This window comes from Ursus maritimus, unplaced genomic scaffold, assembly GCF_017311325.1.
Source record: "Ursus maritimus isolate PB19 unplaced genomic scaffold, ASM1731132v1 scaffold_12, whole genome shotgun sequence".
Taxonomy (NCBI): Eukaryota; Metazoa; Chordata; class Mammalia; order Carnivora; family Ursidae; genus Ursus; species Ursus maritimus.
Window position 1 is genome coordinate 66,620,999 of NW_024423564.1, and position 24,597 is coordinate 66,645,595.

General features: G+C 39.4%; 1 protein-coding gene across 2 annotated transcripts in view; it reads right to left on the reverse strand.

Moving 5' to 3' along the window:
• Window positions 1-23,279, reverse strand: part of CMPK1 (cytidine/uridine monophosphate kinase 1) — a 34,225-nt gene extending 10,946 nt beyond the window's left edge. Inside the window, exon 1 of one of the 2 annotated variants that reach the window (XM_040627332.1) lies at window positions 23,043-23,279. In XM_040627332.1, coding sequence (XP_040483266.1) covers window positions 23,043-23,213 — 171 coding nt within the window. In that variant the 5' untranslated portion in view covers window positions 23,214-23,279. Of the gene's footprint in view, window positions 1-22,760; window positions 22,842-23,042 lie in introns of those variants that run through there. The other variant, XM_040627333.1, reaches the window with a different exon arrangement.
• Between the last annotated feature and the right edge of the window lie 1,318 nt (window positions 23,280-24,597).

Here is a 24,597-nt window from a genome sequence, read left to right on the forward strand (position 1 = left end):
TAATTATTTAAACTGTTATTCTAAAATTATTTCCACACCACACCATTTTTAAATGCTACTTTGATCACCAAGCATAAGGAAACTACTGAAAGATGGGTGTAGAAAAGACTATAAAAAATGAGGCGTGACCCACTTTCCCACTCACTATTATAATTTTCAAAAAGCATTTTGCAACTAGTGTCCATAAAATTTTATAGCAGCTCCATTTCCTACAGCTTACTTTGCTTCCTGCTTGGAAGTCTATGCTTGCTGGATGTTCGCATCTGGTCTAGAGATTATAGCATATGGTAATATTGAATAACTGCAGAGACAAACAGTACTAAACAATGGCAAATGCTTAGTGAAACACCAACCACACAGACTGCTCTGTACGGACTGCCTCTGCTGCAGGAACAACATACATTTAGAAGCCCAGCTAGTAATTTAGAAATGAGTACATACGGTATTGGTTTCCTGACTCTGGAGTGCTCCAATTTGCAAGCTTTACATTGCATTAAAATGGGTTTTGGCATATCACTTTTCTAAAAGAGAAACTAGTTATAAACTGTAGAAGTATACAAATGATATTTTAAAAAATAATTACACACAGTTTGTCAAAAAGAGAGAAAACAACCTTATCTACAAAGTCAAACAAAACAAGGAATTTAAATAAATATAACCACGTCAGATCTATACATGTGTCTTCCTATTTCTCATCCACATTCCACTTTTTAAAATCCTCTATTTACTGTTTTATACTATATTTTTCTTAAGGATTTTGCTGAAGCTTTCCTCTTACCACAGAGTTTCTACAACAAAAAAGCAACTATCACTTACACACTAGCTATTATGGTATTTTAATAACAACTTCAAGGAGCATGTTTTTAAAGCATTCTGTTGTCATTAAGTAGTCACTGATGCCAATTTTGAGGAAAGCAAGAATGGCTATTTCCCAGGCTTAACCAAAACTTTTTCACATTCTCTGAAATTTCCTAGCAATTAAAACCTAGTGGGTCACTAACTGCAGTCTTAAGAACAACATTCAAAACCACAGCAGGTTATAAATACTATAAACTACAATAAATACAATTACAAGCTACTATTCAACTAAAAATAGCTTTGTAGTGACAAATGTATAAACTCAATTCATTTAGAGGAACAGTCGCAACTTTTTACTTTCATTTTCTCCCGTAAGAAACTGAAAAAACAACTCAATAAATTTTTATAAACCACATACTAAGATTTGGAGGGAGAAAAAAAAAGCACCATGCTCTCAATAAGGACAGAATGGCACTCTACTTTACTAGGTGAATGTTGACAATTTTATGGTATCAAATCTCCAATCATCTTGACGGACTTCTTTCACTTCTTAGCAATCATCTTTCCTTCTTTCTTAATTTAGGTAACGTGGTTCTATGTGAACAAAAACAATAAAAACAACCAAAAACAAAACCACCACAACAAAAAAGAGTTCAAGGTAAAACTGATACGGGGTGCCTGGGTTGGCTCAGTGATTAATAGTCTGCCTTCAGCTGAGGTTATGATCCCAGGGTTCTGGGACGGAGCCCCGCCTAGGGCTCCCTGCTCTGCAGGAGCCGGCTTTTCCCCTCTTGCTCTGCCCCTCCCCGCCCCCACTCGTGGTCTCTCTCTCTCTCTCTCTCTCTCTCAAATAAATAAAATCTAAAAATTAAAAAAAGGTAAAAATGATGCATAAATGGCAAGTCCTTGGAGGCAAGAAGAGATCCAGATGCCAGATACCTCCTCCAGTTAGTGTGGTGATTGGAAAGTACCATGGGACTGCTTCTGAGCCTCACAACAAAGGGCACATAGCAGATATATCAGATATAAATATATTTTTAATGTAACTATGTGTGTTAAGATTATTGGGCATCCTTTAAATAGTGGACGCATCTATGAAGCATTTAAGACTAAGTTTACTTTGGATTCCCTAGAAGATTAATGAACCTTCAAATGTAAATTTTGGTTATGTACTATCAACAATGCACCTTCAGCAGAACACCCAGAAATGCTGCAAGGACTATCCAGAGCGATCCACTCACCAGTCTGGTGCTTGTTGCAAACAACAGCTTCAGAGCCTACAGCCTCCCAGCAACATTTTACGTAAGCCTATCATTCATTTCAAAGGGATTTCCAATAGAACTTTTTCCAATTACTCTAAATGAGATGTCTGACAAGGACCTTCCAAGAACAGAATCTGCCAGTCTTGGGGAACTTCCATTACTTTGAATGTAAAAACTAACACAGTGCCCAGATGCTTAAAACTGGTCAAACGTTTAAGGTTCCTTCCAGTTTCACCGACAGTGGGTTTGAAAAAGGGTCTTTCCTATAATCACCATTAAAGAAAGGTTAGCATTAAAAGAAAAAAAAAAAAAATCCAGGGCAAGAGAAGCCGAGTGTAATAGTTGACTTAAGTTGCTAGCGGATTTCCAATCTCATTTTTAGTCTGCCCTCATTGTATTTCCAAATGTATGCATTGCATTTCACATGCCTATTTAATTGCAAATCTACATTAACTATAAACTATGGAAGTTATAAACCAAGCTAAATCTTTTCTTAAGCAAAAAGCTTTAGCAGACAGATTTTAAATTAAAATGAAGCATACTTCTTTTTCTAATTAAAGAGTGATATTTTAAAAGCTTATATTCCGAAAAGAAGAGGAGGGGTATAATCCATTCAACTGCACATAATTATAGCACTATTTATTTTCCTCAATGTTTTGCTCTTCATATAAGAAAACCTTAATTCAGGCAATACTTAAATCCATAAATATTTATTGAGTATCTATGAAATGTCAGGTCATGCGCTGATTCAGGGAAGGTAAATAGGATGTAATAGTGACCTGCATATATAAAGTGACGGGCACCCTACTATTAACTAATAAGGCAATTCTTCATACTTGCACAACTTTTCCTAAGGAATTCAGTCTTTACCAGCACCGTCTGCTTGGGGAAGAAGCTGATTCTTCAGAGGAGGTGGCAAGAAGACAGAACAATAAATAAAACTTAAAGCAAGGGTGAGTTAGAAACCCCCCAACACTATTTCCCCACCTGCGTAAGTCTGCATATCCCTCTAACAGTTTGCGAAAGGCTCTCAGATAACTAAGGATTTGGGTACCTGATTGACATACCGAATGGGCCCTATAGCAACTGTGAATTGCAATTTTCACACTCCAATTTCATTCCAGTTGGTCATTGCCAGTATTTCTCTTTTAATTCATCTCACCCATTCTTAATCAATCTGTATTCCCTACATTAGAAAGAGATGGAAAATGGTCAAAGATGAAGACCAGGCCCAGAAGCCTCCTGGGATTTCAGGAGCTCAGAAGCAATAATTTGAAAACTTCCAACACTAATGGACAGGCCCAGAGGTCTTGTTAATCTTGGAAAACACTCTCTGATCTTGTTAATTGAATGACCAATTCATACAGTCACCGTAGGGTCTACAAGCTATGCACTCGTATCACTACAACCCAAATATTGTTGCAGGTGGCCTAAGAGCCTAGAGTTCAGTTAAGTCATTTCCTGTGAGAACACTTGGAGGACATATATCAAACCACTCAGATGAAGCCCTTGCCTCTATTTCACATTAGAAAAGAGAGGTTTTTAAAATATTAAGCAGGCCTAATTGTATTTATTATTTAAAGAAAAGTAAATAACACTAAAATCAGAATATCACTACCTATGGAATACCAAAAGTAATAAAGTCACCCTAAGAGATTTAACTACTTGAGGATGCAATTTGTAAAAAGCATCATCACAAAATAACAACATTTTAACAGCTCAGGTTCTCCCTAAGGGCTAGAATTTATTTGGATTTACGAATCCACTCTTTGAGTAAAATGTGCAAAGGATACCAAACTCTGAATTCAATAATGTATACAAACATAGCATTTGAGCATCTGCAAAAATGATCAAACTAATGGAGAAATGCACTTAGAGAAACAAAGAATTCAGCAAGAACCACAAGGACATAAGAACCTTGCATGAAGTCACATCCTCAGAACACTGAACTGAAAGTTACGGGATTATTTTAAGACTAAACTCTGTCACAACCCTGTGTGACACTGGAAAACTGTGTAACCTTTCTTAGATCTCAGCTGCTTCATTTCTAAAACACAATTAATACTATCAGAAATAATATCTATACTATACTATCGGCTACAACAAAGTATTGTTATTAGCTATTACAACTAGAGGTATTCTCCTTAAGAACACAGTCCTAAATACATGGTCTACACTGCTAGATTTAAGACCTACTATGAGAGCATTCATGTCAGGGAGAAGTTAGACAAACACATTCAGGTTATTCCTGGAGCAAAGGCCAAAATAATCAGTGGCTAAACTACAAATTACATACCAATCAAGGAAAAGAACTACCAAACTGGGTCAACATCATACAAATGTACACAAGAAAGGAGCAAAGTCAACAAATAACTACAGAACAAGTATAGTATGATAAATGACAATCCAATCCACTATGCAAATAGCCTCAAACACAGAGGCTCCAAAAATTGGCATCAGAGATGTATTTGAGTACATTTAAAAATTTATGAGAACAGGAACTTATCTTGCTTATAAACAAACAGATCAATAGCTTTCCAATCAACTAGCAATGACTAATTAGAAAATATACATTTTAAAAGATCCTATTCAAAACAGCAATAAAACTTAAATTAGGATTAAAACTAATGTATAAAAATCATATAAAGAAATTAAAAATCCTTAAAACCATTACCATAAAAAGAAAGCTTTGGGGCATCTGGCTGGCTCAGTTGGAAGGGCATGCGACTCTCGATCTCAGGGTCATGAGTCCCACATTGGGCGCTTACTCAAAAACAATAAATATTTTTAAAAAAATAAGTAAAAAGAAGGCATCTGTGTTTCTGTGTTCCTGAACAGAAGGATGCAATACTATAAATATTTTAAAATTCCACAAATTAATCTATGAATTTATTGCAACCTCAAACAAATTTCAACTGGAATGAATTAATTTTTTTAATGAAACAGAATGACCTGATTCTCAAGTTCATCAGACAGTAAATGCGAGGAGAAAGGCCAAACCTGAAAATAATTTTAACAACTACAAGTGGGAACTTGTCCTACCAGGTGGCATAAAATACCACAAAACTATAATAATTAAAACAGTATGACACTAGTATAAAAATAGGCAAACAGAACAATGAAACTCAACAGTCCTGAAACAGACCCAAGTATAAATGGGAATTCAATAAATGACAGACTTGGGGGTCCTGGGTGGCTCCGTTGGTTAAGCGGCTGCCTTCAGCTTGGGTAGTGATCCTGAGTCCCGGGATCCAGCCCCGCGACAGGCTCCCTGCTCAGCAGGGAGTCTGCCTCTTCCTCTGACACTCACCCCGCTCTGGTGCCCTCTCACATAAATAAATAAAATCTTAAAAAAAAAAGATAGACTTAGAATCTAAGAACTAGTAAGGGGAGTGAGTGGCTGGCTGGCTCAGTCACTACAGCACACAACTCTTGATCTCGGGGTCCTGAGTTTGAGCCCCACGTTGGGCACAGAGAGTACTAAAAAAAAAAAAGAAAAAAGTTAAAAAAGACTTAAATGAAGGGGCACCTGGGTGGCTCAGTCAGTTAAGCATCTGCCTTCAGCTCAGGTCATGATCTCAGTCCGGGGATCGAGCCCGACATCGGGCTCCCTGCTCAGCGGAGAGTCTGCTTCTCCCTCTCCTTCTGCCTACCCCCACTTGTGCTCTCTCTCGCGCTCTCAAATAAATAAAATCTTTAAAAAAAACTTAAATGAAATAAAAATCAATGAGGAAAAGATTAACTATTTAATAAATGATACTTGCACAACTAGCTACCCATCTGGGAAAAAATTAAATCAGATTCCTGCATCATACCATATGTAAAACCCTAAGCAAAAAACCCTATGACAGTATTAGAGAAAAATAATCTTGAGATATAAAAAAGGCATTCTAAAATAAGAACCAAGTCAGCTAAGATTTATGTTTGACCACATAAATAATAAAAACTTCAGAACAAAGATATCATAAATATAATCAAATAACAAGCAAGAGCCTGGAAGAAAATGTTTTCGCCATACAAAGGTGGAAGGGGTAATCCACACTGTACATAAAGACATCATACTAACAAATAAAGAAAAAACCTCAATATAGAAATAGGCAAAGGATAAGAATAAACAATTCACAGGAAAGAACAGATGCTCAATTCACTGGTAATCATGAAAATGCAAATTAAAACAATGTGATTCCATTTTCCACCCTTCAGATCGGTTAAAATAAAAAGACTGCTCTATCTGGCTATGGCAAGAATGGCGGTAGGGGTGTGGGAAAACCAGCATCCTCATACTCTGTGGGAGTGTGAACTGGTTCAGCCTTTTTAGATGGCAATGTAGCAGAATCTATCAGAATTTCAGTTTATACTCCCTCTGGCTCAGTACTTCCATCTCTAGGAGCTGTGCTACTGAAAGAGTTGCACATGCGCGCCAAGACATTTTGTACGTGAATGTTCACAGCAGCATCATTTGTAAACAAAATCAAACTGTTCACCAACATACAAGAGGTTAAATAGATCTTTGTATGTATTATGAATGATGTAGAGCTATCTCTATGGAAAGCTATCCAAGATACACTGTTAAGCAAAAAAATGCAAGTCACAAAACAACAGGCAACATGTGTGCACACAGATGTGCGTGCATTGCATCTGTGTATAGACACATCAAGAAAAGGACCAGAGCGACGCGTGGCTGGCTCAGTCGGTAGAGCACACTACTCTGGATCTCAGGGTCGTGAGTTGGAGCCCCAGGTTGGGCGTGGAGCCTACATTAAAAAAAAAAAAAAAAAAAAAAAAAAAAGGACCAGATACACATACAAAAAAATTTTTAAGTGATTACATAAGGAGTACTCTGAGGTTGATTAAGGAGAACTTTCACTTTTACTTTATGTACTTTCAAAACGTTTGAATCTTTATAATGTACATGTATACATATAAACTTTTTAAAGTTTTAATAGATATACTTTTACATAAAGCATATATACTATCCACACATCTCTAAATGGCAAATACCACAAAGAAAAATTAATGATTTAAATGTTTTATTAATATAAAATCCTTGGGGCATCTGGCTGGCTCAGTCGGTGGAGCATGCAACTCCTGATCTCGGGGTTTTAAGTTCAAGCCCCACATTGGGTGTAGAGATTGCTCAGAAATAAAAATATAAAAAAAAAAAGTACATACATATGTGTGTGTGTGTATATGTGTGTGTGTGTGTATACATGTATATGTATATATAAACTCTTAAGAAAACAGCAAAATGAAATTCAAAATAGCCTCACATGAAGGATAAAATCCCTACATAAAAAAAAATGTAATTTCAAGAAAAAAGGGAAACAGTACCTGTACAATCAAGAACTTATTTAAAATTTAAAACTAAATCATTGTAGAGAATAGCAAAAACCAATTCAAATGTTTGAATAAAAATTTCTCTGTAAAGTGAGCCATTCTTTAAACAAAAGAGAAACAAAAGTATAATATAGCAACACAAAAACATACTGCATGGGCATGAAGTCAAGAGTTATATAAGGAGACAGAAAACAGTTCAGTTTTATAGCCTAGAAACAGATGGAAATTTAGAGACAACATTCAGTTGAGAGAATCCAAAAGGCACAGCAGCGAAGGTTTAAAAGGAAACATATTTCAATGAAGCCCTACTCTAGACACTAGAGTTCAAAATTGTAAGCAAGTTGTTCTGTAAATGACACCTTCATGGCAAAGACAATATACTCATACTACTTCTAGTCTCCAGAATAACCCTTTGGAGCACTTGCAGAACTTTACTGTGCCAAGCAATCTCTCTCAATTGATTTTTTAGACATAATTAATCTTGCTTAACTTTAACAAAGAATCGTCTTCGTTTTAGTCCACCAACCTGTGCTAATAGAAGAAAGTATGAGCAAAACCATTTTTTCCCCAAAGATTTTATTTATTTATTTACTTACTTATTTATTTATGTGCCAGAGAGAAAGAGAGAGAGAGAGGGAGCACAAGAAGGGGGAGCAGAAGGCAGAGGCAGAAGCAGACTCCTCATGGAGCAAGGAGTCCAATGCCGGACTTGATCCCAGGATCCCTGGATCACAACCTGAGCCGAAGGCAGACGCTTAACCAACTGAGCCACCCAGGCATATCAAAACCATTATTTATTTGGTTTTGAAAGATAGTACATGTTTTTAAAATTTGGGGGTATAAAGTTTAGTTTCATTACATTTTGTTCAATCTAAAATTAAAGTCGGCAAAACAAATGAACAAACAAAAAGCAGAATCAAATCTACAGATACAGAGAATAAACTGATGGTTGCTGAGGGGGGTGGGCAAGTTATAATAGAAGATACAGTATAGGGAATGTAGTCAATAACACTATAATAATATTGTATAGTGACAGATCGTAGCTACACTTGTGGTGAGCACAGCATAACCTACAGAGATCCTGAATCACTACGTACACCTGAAACGAATGTAACATTGTGCATCAACAATCAATCAATCAATCAATCAAAGTTTAAGTCTAAGAATACACATTTTTGATGAAACAGCCATTAAATCCTAACCCAGCTTGGAATTCAATGTTGGCCACAGGTAACTGTACCCATTTCTATAATGGGGAACAGAGAATATAAGGGACTCCCAGTTCTTGATTAGAGCCTAATTTCTTCCTATAAGGGAAAAAGTGATAAACGTATAGAAAATTTTATGGCAAATTTTCTTTCCTGCCATGACTATACAACAGGAAGAACACTGGAAACCATTCTGTTAAATGGGCAACTTCTCTCTCCCACCCCACTAGTGTGACTTAACTTGGTTGGACTCAATTATGCCCTAGAATCAGTCAAGTAAGCACTAAGAATCTGTTACCCTCACTCCTCCTTTCCATCCACCACTACCGCCTCTCTCATCCACCCCCTACTCTTAGTCCCAAGTACAAGACATACACTTACCAGCTGTCCTCTTTTTTAGTTTTAAACGTATCAATCTCTTAATCCCTGCATCATAGGCAATAGATCGCATACCTTATGTTCTAATGTGCAAGATGTAAGGCCTCATCAAAATTAAGAACTACTGTGCTTCCAAGGGTACTACCAAGAAAATGAAAAGACGACCCATGGGATGGGAGAAAATATTTGCAAATTATATATCTGGATAAGGGACTTGTATCTAAAATACGTAAACAACTTTGTAACTCAATAATAAAAAGATAATCCAATTCATAAACAAAGACAATTTGTAAAATGCAATATTCCGGGGAAAAGAAAGAAAAAAAGGACAAAGGATACATGTCCCCAAAGCAGGTATACAAATGCCTGGTAAGTATGGGAAAGTTGCTCAATATCATTAGTCACTAGGGAAATGCAAACCAAAACCATAGTAAGATACCACTTCCCATTCACTGGATAGCTGTTAAAAAAACAAACAAATGAAAAAAACAGGTAAGAAGTGTTAGCCAGTACATCAAGAAATTGGAACCTTTATACCCTGTAGGTAGGAACGTAAAAGAGTGCAGCCACTTTGAGAAAGTCAAGCAGTTCCTCAAAAGCTTAAATGTAAAATGTCTGCACCTCGTCTATCTGACAAAGGCTTAATATCTAGAATAAAGAACTCCTATAACCGAATAACAAAAAGCCACCTCAATTAATAAATGGGTCGAGGACTTGAATAGACATTTCTCCAAAGCTACACAAATGACCAACAAGTGCAGGAAAGATGCTCATCCTAGTCATTAGGGAAATGCAGACTGAAACCACAATGAGATACCACTTCACACTACTAGGATGGTAAACTGAAAATTAAGTGTTGGTAAGGATCTGAAGAAGCTGGAACGCTCAAACATTGCTGATGGGAATGTAAAATGGTAACAGTCACTGCAGAAAACAGTTTGGCAGTTCCTCAACAAGTTAAACAGAATTATCATATGACCCAGCAATTATATTCCTAGCTATACAACCAAAAGAATTCAAAACTGACTCAAACAGATGCTTGTATGCCAATGTTCGTTGCAGCATTATTCACAATAGCCAAAAGGTGGAAGCAGCCCTGTCCCACAACAGATAAATGGATAAACAAAATGTGATGTACATATTATGAAGTATTAGCCATAAAAAAGAAAAAAGTTCTGACACATGCTAATGTGTATGAACCTTGAAAACAGTAATGCTAAGTGAAATAAGCTAGACACAACGAGACAAATACTGTGATTCCACTTGTGTGAAGGATGCAACATAGGCAGATTCATAAAGGGAGAAAGTAGATCAGAGGTTAACGGGGACTGGGAGAAGGGAGGCATGGGGACTTATCTCTATATGGCACAGTTTCTGCTTGTGTATCAAAGAAGTTTTAGAAAAGTGGTGATGGCTGCACAACGTGGTGAATGCGATTAACGCTACTCAGCTGCACACTTAAGACGGTTAAAATGAGAAATCTTAGTTGTATTTTACCACAATTTAAAAAAATTAACAATGTAATATCAAAACCACTGAATTATACACTTCAAATGGGTGAATCGTATGTAAGTTATATCTCAATGAAGTTATTTTTTAAAAAAACAGAATACAGGGGTGCCTGGGTGGCTCGGTTGGTTAGGTGTCTGCCTTCAGCTCAGGTCATAATCCCGGGGTCCTGGAATCAAGCCCCACATCGGGCTCTCTGCTCAGCCGGAGTTGGCTTCTCCCCCTGCCCGGCAGCCCCCTGCTCCACGCCCCGCTCATGCTTGCATGCTTTCCCTCCTCTCTCTCTGAAATAAATACTTAAAAAAAAATACAATTCCTGAAAAATCATAAACAAGAAAATTTCCAAAACAGGGTATTAATTATATAATGTATCTAATCTATACAGTATATTGTTATATAGATTATATGATAAAAGTATATTTATTAACATGGTAATATGTTGACGATATTATAAGTGAAAAAGCAGGGGCGCCTGGCTGGCTCACTCGTTAAGCATCTGCCTTCGGCTCAGGGCGTAATCCCAGAGTCCTGGGATTGAGCCCCACATCAGGCTCCTCCGCTGGGAGCCTGCTTCTTCCTCTCCCATTCCCCCTGCCTGTGTTCCCTCTCTTGCAGGCTGTCTCTCTGTTAAATAAATAAATAAAATCTTTAAAAAAAAAAAAAAGTGAAAAAGCAGGTTTCCAGACAGCATGAGCCCACTAAAAAAAAATGTCTGGAAGAAGATGCCTGAAAATAGTGACTGATGGTAGCTTTCTCTGGATGGTAAGATTACTGATAATTTTTATATTCTTTTTCTTTTTTAAGATTTTATTTATTTGAGAGAGAGAGGAGAAAGCATGAGTGAGGGGAGGGGCAGAGGGAGAGGGACAAGCAGACTGTCCGCTAAGTGGGGAGCCCAATGTGGGGCTTGATCCCAGGACCCTGAGATCATGACTTGAGCCGAAGGCAGATGCTTAACCGACTGAGCCACCCAGGAGCCCCTATACTCTTATTTTTATGTATCTGTATTTTCTAAATTTTGTGTAATGTTCTATACTCCTTGCATAATAAAAAAGTAACCAAAATAAGAAGTATGTACATCTTTAATAACAGGACAGTTGAGGTATACATACAGTAATAGCTTATGACACTTAACCCATCATTAGGTCACTAGCTCCATTTGGCATCTAATAATCTATTTTGAATATAAATAATATTTATACTATAAACTTCCTTAAATCCACTCACCCTTTCTAGGATTTTTAAATGTAAGCTAACTCCAAATACTTTCTCTAAGTACAAAGATCTTTCATATTCCATAGCCTCTAAATACTATACCAGATTTTCTAAAATTTATAAACTGATCAGTGTGAGCAATCACTTTCCATGTTATAGCAAACAATAAGAATATAATGCTTTCCAAAACTACTTTTTTCCAAATTACTTTTTGATCTCTTTCCTACAGGTCTTTTCTAAAATGATAAATGTCACCTACACACTCAGTGTCATGTACTGTGCTGAACATTGTTGAATCATCACCTCATTTCATCTTCCTAACAGCCCAGTGAGGTTGGCATTATCATGGCTTTACAAACAAAGATACAGAATCAGACAAGTTAGCAAATACAGCTGTAGGTGGTAGACTGAGAGTCAAACCAACGTTTGAATTCAAAGTCTACGTGCTTTCTAATTGTATGCTCTATCGTAAGAAAGAAAGTTGGTCCTAATACCCCAATTCTTACATATTTGTAATGTGTAAAATACATACATGCACAATTCTATTTCAGAAAGCTACTCCTTTTCCCACCTTACACATTCTTTGTTACCAGCCTGAAGCTCTATGTAAACATGAAATACACAGGAAGTTATTAAATACAATTCCTTGAGCACAATTCATACAGCACAGAATGGCACAGAAGGTATCCATATTCATAGTGACTGGCTGATTTGCCTCTGAGTGTGACTACACTGGATTTCACGCTATCTAACACTGAAGTCTCGGGATACAGATTTGTTTCAGGGCTGGCAAGACCACCTACTTCTATACCCCTCCTTTTATAAGAGGGCACGCTGAGATAAACCGACCTGCCAGTTAGTGGAGAGGAAACCAGCACTTGAACCCAAATCTGACTATTAATCCACAGTAAGCATCTGGGGCAATTCCTAGGTGACAGACCTGGAGACAGTTTTTTGCCTTCAAGATACTTACTGCCTTTGAATAACAGAATCTACTGGTAGAAATTAAAAAGGGAATTCAAAGTTGATGTACTTTATCATTGGGTTGTATCCTAGCATAGGGATGAGAGGAGAACTTTATCCACACACAAAGAGCCAGACATATTTGGCCTATCTATCATCCAGCCAGATTCTGACCATCCTTGCTTCAGTCTTGCCTTTATGACACCACTACCGCTTCTGACACCATTACCATTTCCACTTGCCACCTCCCTCACCCAATAATCACTAAATAAGTAGCAAATAAAACTGCCCACAATATAAAAACCTGTATTAACCATTAAGTCAATTCCCAATCACATAATCAAAGCATCCAGGCTGTCTCTCTACTCCCTGTAGACACCAAGAAAATATTAATTCATGTTATCTACCTAAACCATACATAATTATAAAGGGAAATCTTATCGGTTAAATTAAACACATAATACTTTCCAATGGCACACACCAGTGACAAATACATCACGGAAGTTCCAAACGGATGGTGGGCAGGGAAGCAGTCTCTTGCATAGCCCCAAGTTAAGCATATTTAATTGTTTGTTGAAATAAGATATAGCCTAATGATGAATGAAACCAATTTACGGGTCTTCTGGAGAAGACTGATGGGACCCAGTCCCTCAACGTGAGTTTCTGAGAATGGTCGGTAACAACCGGTCCTTTTTCCTTTACCAAAGTAATGTTTTGTTAGGTTTATTTACCAGGCAGCATAAAACTGTTGGCAAACAATATGTCCACTCGCACCTGTTCTCTATTAAATTCTAGGTGCTCTTATCACATATTTAGTCTATAAAAATGTTCTTGATTTGCCAGGTTAAAGCAATAGAAATGTTAGAGCAAATACATTTTCATAGGCAACTGGGCTAAAAGTATTAGCTTTAAGGTTAACAAGAGTAGGTGTGATTCGGCGAACATGACATGAAGAATAAGACGGTTATCACCCATGTCCACCCTTTCTCTCTTACCTGATCTAAAAGTCCCACTACTAGAGAACTTCTCTGAAGTGCTCAGGACAAGCGTTAGAAAAAATACTGTACTCCTATGTAACTTTGGGAGGTCCTCAGTGATTGAGGTTCTCTCCCCATTGGCATCTTAACTAGAATGTGGTCTTTAGATCAACCCATTATTGTCACTGGAACTTTAACCCAAAGGGTGTACATCAAGCAGATTTCAAAGAGAGTAAGGATAAGGGAAAGAACTGATGTTGAAGAGGCGCTTTGAGCTAAGACTTAGGTCGAGGCATCTAATTTTCATGGGGGTAGAACATATACATACATTCAGAGAAGCTCCTCCCTGCATAGCAAATTCATGTAGTTGGATATGTGTGTGTGTGTGTGTGTGTGTGTGTGTGTGTGTGTGTGTATTTTTTAAGATTTCATTTTAAAATAATCTCTACACCCAACATGGGGCTTGACCCCACAACCCCAAGATCAAGAGTCACATGTTCCACCAGTCGACTGAGCCAGCCAGGCACCCCAAATGGAGTATTTTTTATAAAATTTTTTCTTTATTTTCTTCAGTAATCTCTACAGCCAATGTGGGGCTCAAACTCATGTCCCTGAGATCAAGAGTCTCATGCTTTACCAACTAAGCCAGCCAGGCACACCGTATATATATTCTTTTTCAAGGCATGACTGAGCTGGCAGAAAATTAAAGAAGTAACTCAGATTTAGCTAAATCGAGGATGCACAAATCTGGAGTGAGTGTGTGCTAGAGTTGTGGCTGCCCTGGGGTCTTTCCCCACCCCCAAATCTCTGATGGCTAGAACCTGGGATTTAATGGCCCACAGACTGGGGAAAGGGGACAAAGACTGAGGCCTAAATAGGACTGGAGATCAGATCAAAGAGCTCCATGTAAAGTCAGAACCCCAAAAGGATGATACTCTTCGTGGCTCAACTAGAAAAGAAAACCCACCAGGCAGAGAAAACTGCAACAATTCCTAACCACAAGCCCATACTGATTAAAAAAACTTGTTAAGGAAAAAAGAAGGAAGTTCTGAAGTGCAAAAATAAATGGTGAATAGACAAACTGGTATACATGTGAGTTATTCTACACAAACATTACATCATTGCTATAAAACATTAACACATCATTTGCAGGGATTTAAGAAATCACTACAGTATTTAAATCCTGGAACACAGATAGGATGAACCTAGAGTTAAGCCTACTAAGGTATTTCTACTGATTAGGAGGGGGGAGAGTAAAAATATTAATCAATACTAGACTTAAGTTAAATAACACGTATGCTTAAAATTTCTAGGGCAGACACTAAAAACAGACTATAGCAACCAAAGTAGGAGGGAGTAAATGAGGGGAGGCATCTCAATCAAGTCAAAGAAAGCAGATGCGAGAGGGGGGTGTACAAAATTCATACACAAAAAGATGATGATATTAATAAAAACACTTATGTATGATTTACCACGTGCCTGGCACTGCTCTAAGAACTACACATATTAGTTCACTTAATCTCCACACCACCCCTTTGAGGTAGATACTATGTATTATTATTCCCATTTTACAGATGAAATTTAAGCACAGAGAGATTAAATGACTTGGCTGAGGTCACGCGTACAGGTGTTAGGATGAAATTCAAACCCAGGCACTCTGACTCTAGAATCTGAACTCTACGTAGTGCCTAATAGACAATACACAGGTATGACACTTTGACATTCATTCATATCCTTTCAGTTCGATTTTTCTTCATCTAATGACTAAGAAATTAGCTACCTGTACCAAACGTACCCAAAGTATAGCTACTTACACTGCTCAAACCATTTCCTACGTTGACTATTTATGGATAAGCACAGAGTAGGCAAAGAGGGGGGTGCTAACATATATGAAGTAATAATACATATTAGGCACTCTGCCAGACATTTTATTACATAGGTTCTTTTGGTTAATCCTCACGATCACCATGAAAAGTAAATTAATATTCCAAATTTTCAGTGGAAGAAACTAAAAAGCAAAAATTTCAGTAACTCACCAAGAGGCAGGAACCCAGGTCTGAATGGCTTCAAAATCTATTTAAATGTTCAGTGAGCATCAGTTTATGCCAGATGTTGTGCTGGGCACTAAAGATATGAGAGTAAATCAGACATTTGAGGTTCTACCCATATGGAGTTTATGGTCTAAAGGGGGGTAATCTTTGGGGTTCCTGGACCCAATTCTAACTTGAGGGACAGGTTGCCTTACACAATTCTTGAACACCAGCAGAGTGTCCGAAAATTCAACTCAATTCTATCTACCCAGAGATATCGTCAGCTTTCACAGGTTAAAGGTTCAGTCCTACAAGACGCCCCCCCCACCACCACTTCAGAGCCCAGTTCCAAATCCAAGGTATTGCCTGTACTTCTGACCAAATGACTATAAATTAGAGGACCCCAAGACCCCCTCTTTGGATTTGATTAATTTGCTAGAATGGCTCACAAAACCCAGAGAAACATTTTACTTACTAGATCATTGGTTTACTATAAAAAGGATGTAACTCAGGAACAGCCAGATACATGCATAGCACCAGGGCACAGAGCTTCCGTGCCTCTCCAGACAAGTGTCTCCCCCTGAGTCTCCACGTGTTCACCAACCCAGAAGCTCTCTGAACCCCGTCCTCATTTTTGGAAGCTTTATTACATAGTCATGATTGATTAAATCATTGGCCATTGGTTAAATATCCAGGTTCACTCCCCTCCCAGCAGGTGAGGGGGAGGAGTGAGACTGAAAGTTCCAACCCTCTCTTCACACAGTTGGTTTTCTGGTCAACCAGCACCCCGCCCACCTTACGTGGGGTCCAAACCCCACCTCATTAACATAACAAGAAACACTTTTGTAACTCTGAACACTAGGGAAATTCCAAGGGTTTTGGGAAGGTGTTAAGTCAGAAACTGTGAACAAAGATCACAAGTTGTTCTGAAAATACCTAAGTATTGTTCAGATCTAATTACTTAACAAATATAACTTAGATATTTCTTTTGGACTAGGGTAGTTGTGAAAAAATTACTGAGACACTAGGGCACCATGAGCTGAGAATGTCCTGGAATTTCCGTAGTAAGCTAAGATCTGAAAGATAAGCAAGCATTTCAAACACCAAGTAGGAGAAGGAGTCAAAGACAGGGTCCCCACCCTTGAAGGCATTACAATACAGTTCAGAAGGCAAAAACTACAAGATAAACAGTTTTTAAACAATGTAATGTTAAATTTGACTATTTGCAAAAGTTTTTCATATCTTTTCTCATAAAATTCTATTAAATGCGTATCTATCCCTACTAAATTGAAAGCCCGTAGAAGCCTGCCTCTATCTGCATACACAGATAAGCACACAGTCTGCATTCAGGAAGTGTTTTCTGGGTCAATCTCACATAGGTTTACTCTCCTTAGGCTTTTCTCAGAAATGAAACCTCCAATTACCCGTCAAGGGTAACTCTGCTTTAAGTGTTCTCTACTCCCCCACATCTCCCAGCTGCTTCTTTCCTACTGTCCTTCAAAACTGAGTTCAGACACACCACCTCCCCTGGGAAGACCTCCCTGACCCACTAGACTGAAATTTAAATGTCCTTATTTAAATGGTATATTTAGTACATTTTTATCATAGGACTTACCACTCTATTCTATAGTAGTCACCGATAAACTTCCTTACCTCCACACTAACTAAAAGCTTTCAGCAGCAGGATGTGTGCTTTATTCAGCTCAACAACAATCACAGTGCCTAGCTCTCAAAAAACTGTTTTCTGAATAAATGACAAGTCAAAGGAAATTTTTAAAATTATGTTTTTTCACCTTTATGGACTTATTGGAAAAAATGAGGAGTTTACTCAGAAAAACTTTAGAAAGGGGGTTCACAAGTTTGCAAAAATTAAAGCAGTTCATAACCATCCCGTGCTATCTAATAAAGAACGATACACTGCTGACAGAAATGTAATAAGTATAATGTTTTTGAAAAGTATTCTGACAATTATCAATTAAAATTTTTAAAAATGCACATATCCTCTGACTCGACAATCCTACTTTTAGGGACTTTATTTACAAAAACAGTATCCATATGCAATGTCTATTTACAAGGAAGTTTTCTGAAGTACAGTTTACAATAGCAAAACAATTCCTGGAAACTATCCTTAATGTTCATCAATAGGGGAATGGTACAACCATGCTATAGAACATGAATATTATGGAATATTCTACAGCTACTAATAAGAATGAATTAAATCAGGTGCCTGGGTGGCTCAGTCCGTTAAGAGTCTGCCTTCGGCTCAGGTCATGATCTCAGGGTCCTGGGATGGAGTCCTTTGTAGGGTTCCCTGCCCAGCGGCAAGTCTGCTTCTCCCTCTGCCCCTCCCCCCTGCTTGAGCTCTCTCTCTCTCTCTCTCTCTCTCTCTCATGCTCTAATAATAAAATCTTTAAAGAAAAAAAAAAAGAATGAATTAAATCTATACGTAATGACCTGAAAGGATATCCATGATACATTCAGTAGAAAATAGACGAATCCCATCTGGAGGTAAAAAATACATATATACACTGGCATTTTTATTTCTAAGAATATTGAGAAAGAGATGGTGAAGCAGTTAAAACTAGACAGCTAATACAAAAGACATCAGAATTAGAGGGGATTTTACATTTCCCAACCAAGTATGTATTACTTTTGTAATTTAAAATAGAAAGGTAAAAAAAAAAAAGAGGACGTTTTCAAAAGTAATGATAGTAGTATCTCAATATAGTCTCCTCTCCTACAAGTTCTTAACCAAAAAAAAAAAAAAATCTAAGTTACAACCACCTTTAATAAGAAAGGTGGTACATCAGAAAAGTCAAGAATTCTGTGGACTATCTCTTTTACAGATAATTTAAACTTTCTATTATTTAAAAAACCTATCTCTTACTCTATCCTATCCCACCAAAAGGAGAGAAAGGCCTATTCTTAAACAAGCTTAATGTTCAGTGGATCTTTCTATCAAGTTTCTTCTATGAGCCATAATCTGCTTTGGGGATTTGTAATCAGGAGCTTGGATATTTCAGAATATTCAGCAGATTTTCACAACCATACCATTTATTCACTGAGAGTAAGCAGAAGTGTTACATAAGAAATCTGAGCCTGACAGAGCTAGGTCTCATTCAAGCATTTCTGTCCTGAAATTGGGAGAGCTAACTGCTACTTGGGCGCCCCCTGGGGACCAAATTTTAAAACTTTTTACATCTTAGGACAAACCAGTGTCTTCTAAGAAATCTACTGATTCAAAAAATACTTATTAAGCCCTTACTATGTGCCAGGCACAATGTACAGCACTAGAAACACAAAGACAAATAAAATCAGCTTTCTGATTTCTACATGCTTAAAGTTAATATCATCCCAAAATTTCTAAGCACAGTAGGTAGGGAGACCATACAAAGTATGAATTACCCATATAGTCCCTGGAGAAAGTTATGACACAGAAAATGACAAGAATGTTTTTGGGGTACTAAAGAAAGCAATTTGGCATTGAGATAAGATTTAGCATAATTTGTTTATGTAAGCAAATCTTTAAAAGAGAGGAGATTTAAGGGGCGCCTAGGTGGCTCAGATGGTTGAGCACCTACCTTCTGCTCAGGTCATGATCTCCAGGTCCTGCAATCCAGCTCCTCCCCCCCCCCAGCCCGGACCCCGGGCTCAGTGGGGAGTCTGCTTCTCCCTCTCCCCATCTCATGCGCGCTCTCTCTCTGTATTTCTGTGCCTCAAATGAATAAATAAAAAATCTTAAAAAAAAAAGAGAGAGAGAGAGAGGAGGTTTAAATAACCTTCCAGCTAACACATGCAAAATTGTGATTATTTTGAAAGACAAATTTAGGTTATGGCACCAAAATTTTTCTTGGGCCAAAACAATATAAATAAAGCTTAATTTTAGAAATTAAAAAAATGACACAGTAAGCCCATCATCCTTTAGTAACAAGTTATTCCACAATAACTCTAAGCACTTAACTCTGGAAGGATTGCACTGACTTAGAACACCGCTAATTTTCAAAAACAAATCGAGTACAAGAGGACACAGATTTAGAAACAATTAGTTACAAAATAAAATAAAACTGAGGAAGACAAGTACAAATAAATGGGCAAAGTCAACACCCAAATCTCCCTCAAATCCTCTCATCCCAGTTCAGAACACTTTCAGAAGACACTGTATCAGATCTGCCTTTTCTTCCTCACAGTCTGGGAGAGTAAGCAGCAGAGGTACAACTCACCTCAAGGAAGGAAAGAAGGCAGGGAGGGAAGGGAGAAAAGAAAGAGATAGATAATAAATAAATACATATAGACATACAAACCAGCTTCCCTCCCCTTATATCCACATCACTAACTGCAATGCCCCAGGACATTGGAGGGCCAGATATTCTCAGATTCTATAGCCAGGTCCAAATATGTACTTCTGGCAGCATGAGTTGGAAATCCATGTAATTCCCCACCTCCCCAAATTGTATTTCAGTCACAATTCAGGTACCCTGTGAGCTAAACTAGCACTGGCATGATAGATAGGGAATTTAACCTTTAGTTACAGAACTTTTTCCCTACAGAAAAAAACTTAGTCCTCAAAATTACAATTTTTTAGGATTCAGTTTATATTTGCTTATGAAATTTAAAAAATGAGTCAAAATACAGAAGACTCATGAGGGGGGGAAAAAGTCTCTGACTTAACTATTCACAGACATTCCATTGTTTAATTTAGTCAGCTAGGAGATAGCAATTGCTAAATTATAAACTATTTGGAATTTGTAGAAATCAACCCAATTATCGCAACTGGAATCAAGAGCAACTATTTTCATGAAAGATGACAATTTAAAACAATTTAAGCTCATATAATTGCCAAAATACTAAAGAATAATACATTATGAAACATTTAATCATGGAAATCTTATAGTTGATAATTAACAGGTTTAAAACATTATCAGCCATTACTGAACACAGTAAAGAATAAATACTAGTTACAGAATGTGTAGATTATTTTTAAAGCAGTGGAGTAATTTGAGTATTATTAGTTTGGGTGTGGATATTTAAAGCCACATTATGATTCAGAAACAAAATATTTAAATGCATTCAAATACAGCAGTCATAAACCAATTTTTAAAGTAATACTACTTTAAAGTAGAAATAACCAACTTCATAAATTAAGTACAAGAAGTATAAAATGGAGAAAAAAATTATCTGCATCTATGTGTGCCAGATATTTTACCTCATTTAATACTCACAAATACCACACTAGATAGGTATCATTTCTCTTTTCACAGAGGAAGGCCAGATAAAAGTAGCAACTTCCCTGGGTCTAAACAAACAGTAAATGGGGGGCACCTGGCTGGCTCAGTCAGTAGAGCATGCAACTCTTGATCTCCAGGTTGTGAGTTCAAGCCCCACAGTGGGCATAGAGATTACTTAAAAATAAATACAATCTTTTTATTTTATTTTATTTATTTATTTGAGAGAGAGAATGAGAGAGCACGAGAGGGAGGAGAGTCGGAGGAAGAAGCAGACTCCCTGATGAGCAAGGAGCAGGACTCCGGAACTCCATCCCTGGGACTCCAGGATTATGATCTGAGTCAAAGACAGTGGCTTAACCAACCGAGCTACCCAGGTGCCCAAAAATGAATAAAATCTTAAAAAAAAAAAAAGAAACACAAAGGACAGAGTTAGGGTTTGAACCTGTATCTCTTTGACTCCAAAATCTTTTCTCCTTTCCCTATTATGCTACATACATGTAAGAGTCATCTCAGATATTTAAAACAAACAAACAAACAAACAAACAAAGGGAGCCTGAGTGCCTCAGTTGTTAAGCATCTGCCTTCGGCTCAGGGCGTGATCCCAGAATGCCGGGATCGAGCTCCCCTACTGCCTCCCTGCTTGGCTGGGAAGCCTGCTTCTTCCTCTCCCACTCCCCCTGCTTGTGTTCCCTCTCTCGCTGGCTGTCTCTCTCTCTCTGTCAGATAAATAAATAAAATATTTAAAAATAAATAAATAAAAATAAAACAAAACAAAACCTGACATCATTCAGTTGCCACTTATCTTAAAAAGTTAAAAAGAACCAACAAAAATAAGAAGAAAAATATTTATGGGGTTTTTTTTGGTTGAATTAGTTCCACTTTCATTCCTTAAAATGATCAGTAATTATCAAGACAGCTGTAAAACAGTAATGAAGTAGATGTTACTATTTGACTTTCTTTGGATGCTCTTTAGAGAATAAAATACAGGACAGGAGTGCATTGTATGAACATAGGAATGGAATGAAAGTCCAAAGCTAATATAAGCCACGTCCTGGAACAGCAGAGGGCATTATTTTAGAAGTTCTGGGTCAAAACTTTTGTGGTCACAGAGTTTCACAGGGATTGTTTGGGTGTTTTACAGCACCACTGGTCGCCTCTCATTTCTATATATCATATCCTGTTTTCCTTCACTCCCCTGATTCTCCAATTAGCCTTTCTCCTCACAGTGTCACCGCAGCTAACCACGTTTACCTGTTCGAAAATTAAGAGAACGGAACCGGTAACCTTAACATGTGAAGCAACAACAAAAAAAGTAACACAATTTTTGAGTCGGGAGGTATTTCACATTGAGTTTAAATCTGGGTGCAGAGCTCTTAGGGTCCAGAGTGCAACTGAGACTCGGAGAGAGGAAGTGACTTGGCCATGGACAAGGCGTGAGTTGGCAGCGGGACCAGAGGTTGAAGCTTGAACTCCTACTCTGCTCCTCAGCTTTTCGACCACACGAATCCGGACTGAGCCTCAGAGCTGGTACTGCCATTGACAGGGTCACAGAAGTGCTCCGGGCAGATCACAGAATACCTTAAGCAACACCCTGTCCCCAGGGGTTCTTTTCCAAGATTAAGACCAGGGTAAGGTTAGCTGAGGCGTTGGCGTTTACGGAGGGTTTGAGGGAAGGGGCGGAGTGGATAAACCGGTCTCCCCTCCAGATAGCTGCGAGTGCACACTGCCTCTAACCTGAACCCACGCTCCTGCTGCCTTCACCTACCACACAACCAGCGACACACTGACCTCGGTGCGCCGGGGGTCCCCCGAGGCTGATCTTCCCGGATCTCCCTCCCAGCCCACTCTCGAGACGAACCTGATCCCCAAATTGTAAGGAAAGAGGTGCGCGGGAACAAAGCGACCCCAAGCGGTCCCCCTCCATTACGGGCGCCCCCGAGGCGGGCGGACGTGGACTACGAGTCCCGACAGGCTGCGCGCCTCAGGACCCTCGACTACCGCCACGCGGGCGCCGCAATGGTCGCCGGGACTCGTAGTCCGCGGCCCCGGGGGGGGGGGGCGCGGACCGCCCCGCACGGCGGGACAGGCCAACCCGGCGTCCGGTCAAGCCCAGGGAGTGCGCCTGCTGCCCGGGCCTCACCTCGACGATGCGGGCGCACTGGGTCCCCTTGCCGGCGCCGGGACCGCCGAGGACGAACACGACCAGCGGTTTCATGAGGCGGTGAGGGCAGAGGAAAAGCGGCCGGCGGGTCAGCAGCGGGAAGCTAAGGCCCAGGACGTGCAGCAGCCTCCGGCCGCAGCGGTTCAGCATACACAGCGTCTCCGCCCGACGCTAAGGAGAGCTGACAGCAGCCCGGCCGGCGGCGGCGCGGGGCGGGGCGGGGGAAAGGGGGCGGGCCGAGTCGGCGCCCGCCGCGGCCCCGCCGCCGTGGCTGCCGAGATGTCCGCGCCGCAGCCGGAAGGGGCGGGGCTTCCGCTGCTCCCTAAGAGGCTGCGCCTGGGCGCCCCCCGGTGCGGGCCCGCGCGCGTTCTCGTCCCCGCCCCTCTGCCGGCTCATTCATCCCACCGCTGGCAGTTCGTCCAGCGGCAGAGCCTTCATCGCACGCCTTGTGTGACAGGGCTGTGCTGGCGTCTGCAACGCGACGCGGGGGAGAGAAAACCTATTGTCTGCTCGTGAAGAGTTTAAATTCCAATGGGGAGGCATCCGAGCTGGACAAGCCAACGTAAGAAGAGATGATAGACAAGAAGGAAGGAAGGAAGAGTGATAGAGGCTTTGGAGGAAAAGAGCGGAAAAATAACAAGGGGTGGATGTGATTTGTAGAAGGGAGGCAGAGAAAGCCTCTGAAGAGGTGACATTTAAGCCAAGACATAGGAATAGGAAAGAGCAAAAGCAGGTAAAGACTAGGATAGTGTCCCGCAAAAAGAAAAGCGCGTGAAAAAACCCTAAAACAGCCTGTGTTGGAAAAGGCCGGAGAGACCAGAGCTAAGGGAATGAGGCAGAGAATGGAATGTGGGAAAGGTAGGCCCAGGCAGGTCGTTCAGGCGCTTTGGTTATGGAAAGGAGTTGGTATTACATTTTAATTGCAGTGGGAAGCCTTTAACTGTAACTCCATTTCTCTGCTGCCTGCATGTGAGAAAAATCTCATTAAATAGAAATAAAAATTAAATTTTTCAGTCACACTAACACATTTCAAGTGCTCAGTGGTCACAGGCGGTAGTGGCAATTGTATTGGACAGCTCCTAGAGAACATACCCACTACAATCAGTTCTATTGGGCAGTGCTGTACTAGAGCTTGTATTTAAGCTCCTGGGAATGATTTGATAGAAAGGGAGACAAGCAGCCCCTTGAGAAGAAAAATCAGTTGGGCTCGAAGGGACAAATGGAGGGCCTTAGATGACTTAAAAGGTTTTAAGAGACAGGGGTGACTGGGTGGCCCAATTGGTTAAGCTTTCCGACTCTTGATTTTGGCTCAGGTTGGTGGGATTGAGCGGGGAGTCTGCTTGAGATTCTCTCTCTCCCTCTCCCTCTGCCCACCCATCCCCCCACGCACACACACTCTCTCCCTCTCTCTTCCGTGGATCGATAAATCTTTAAAAATATTTTTTTAAAAAGGTCTTAAGAGACCAAGACATTAATTTGCAATCAGAGTTGCAAGAAGGGCACAGTTGCAGGAAAGTTTGAAGGTAGGAAGAGT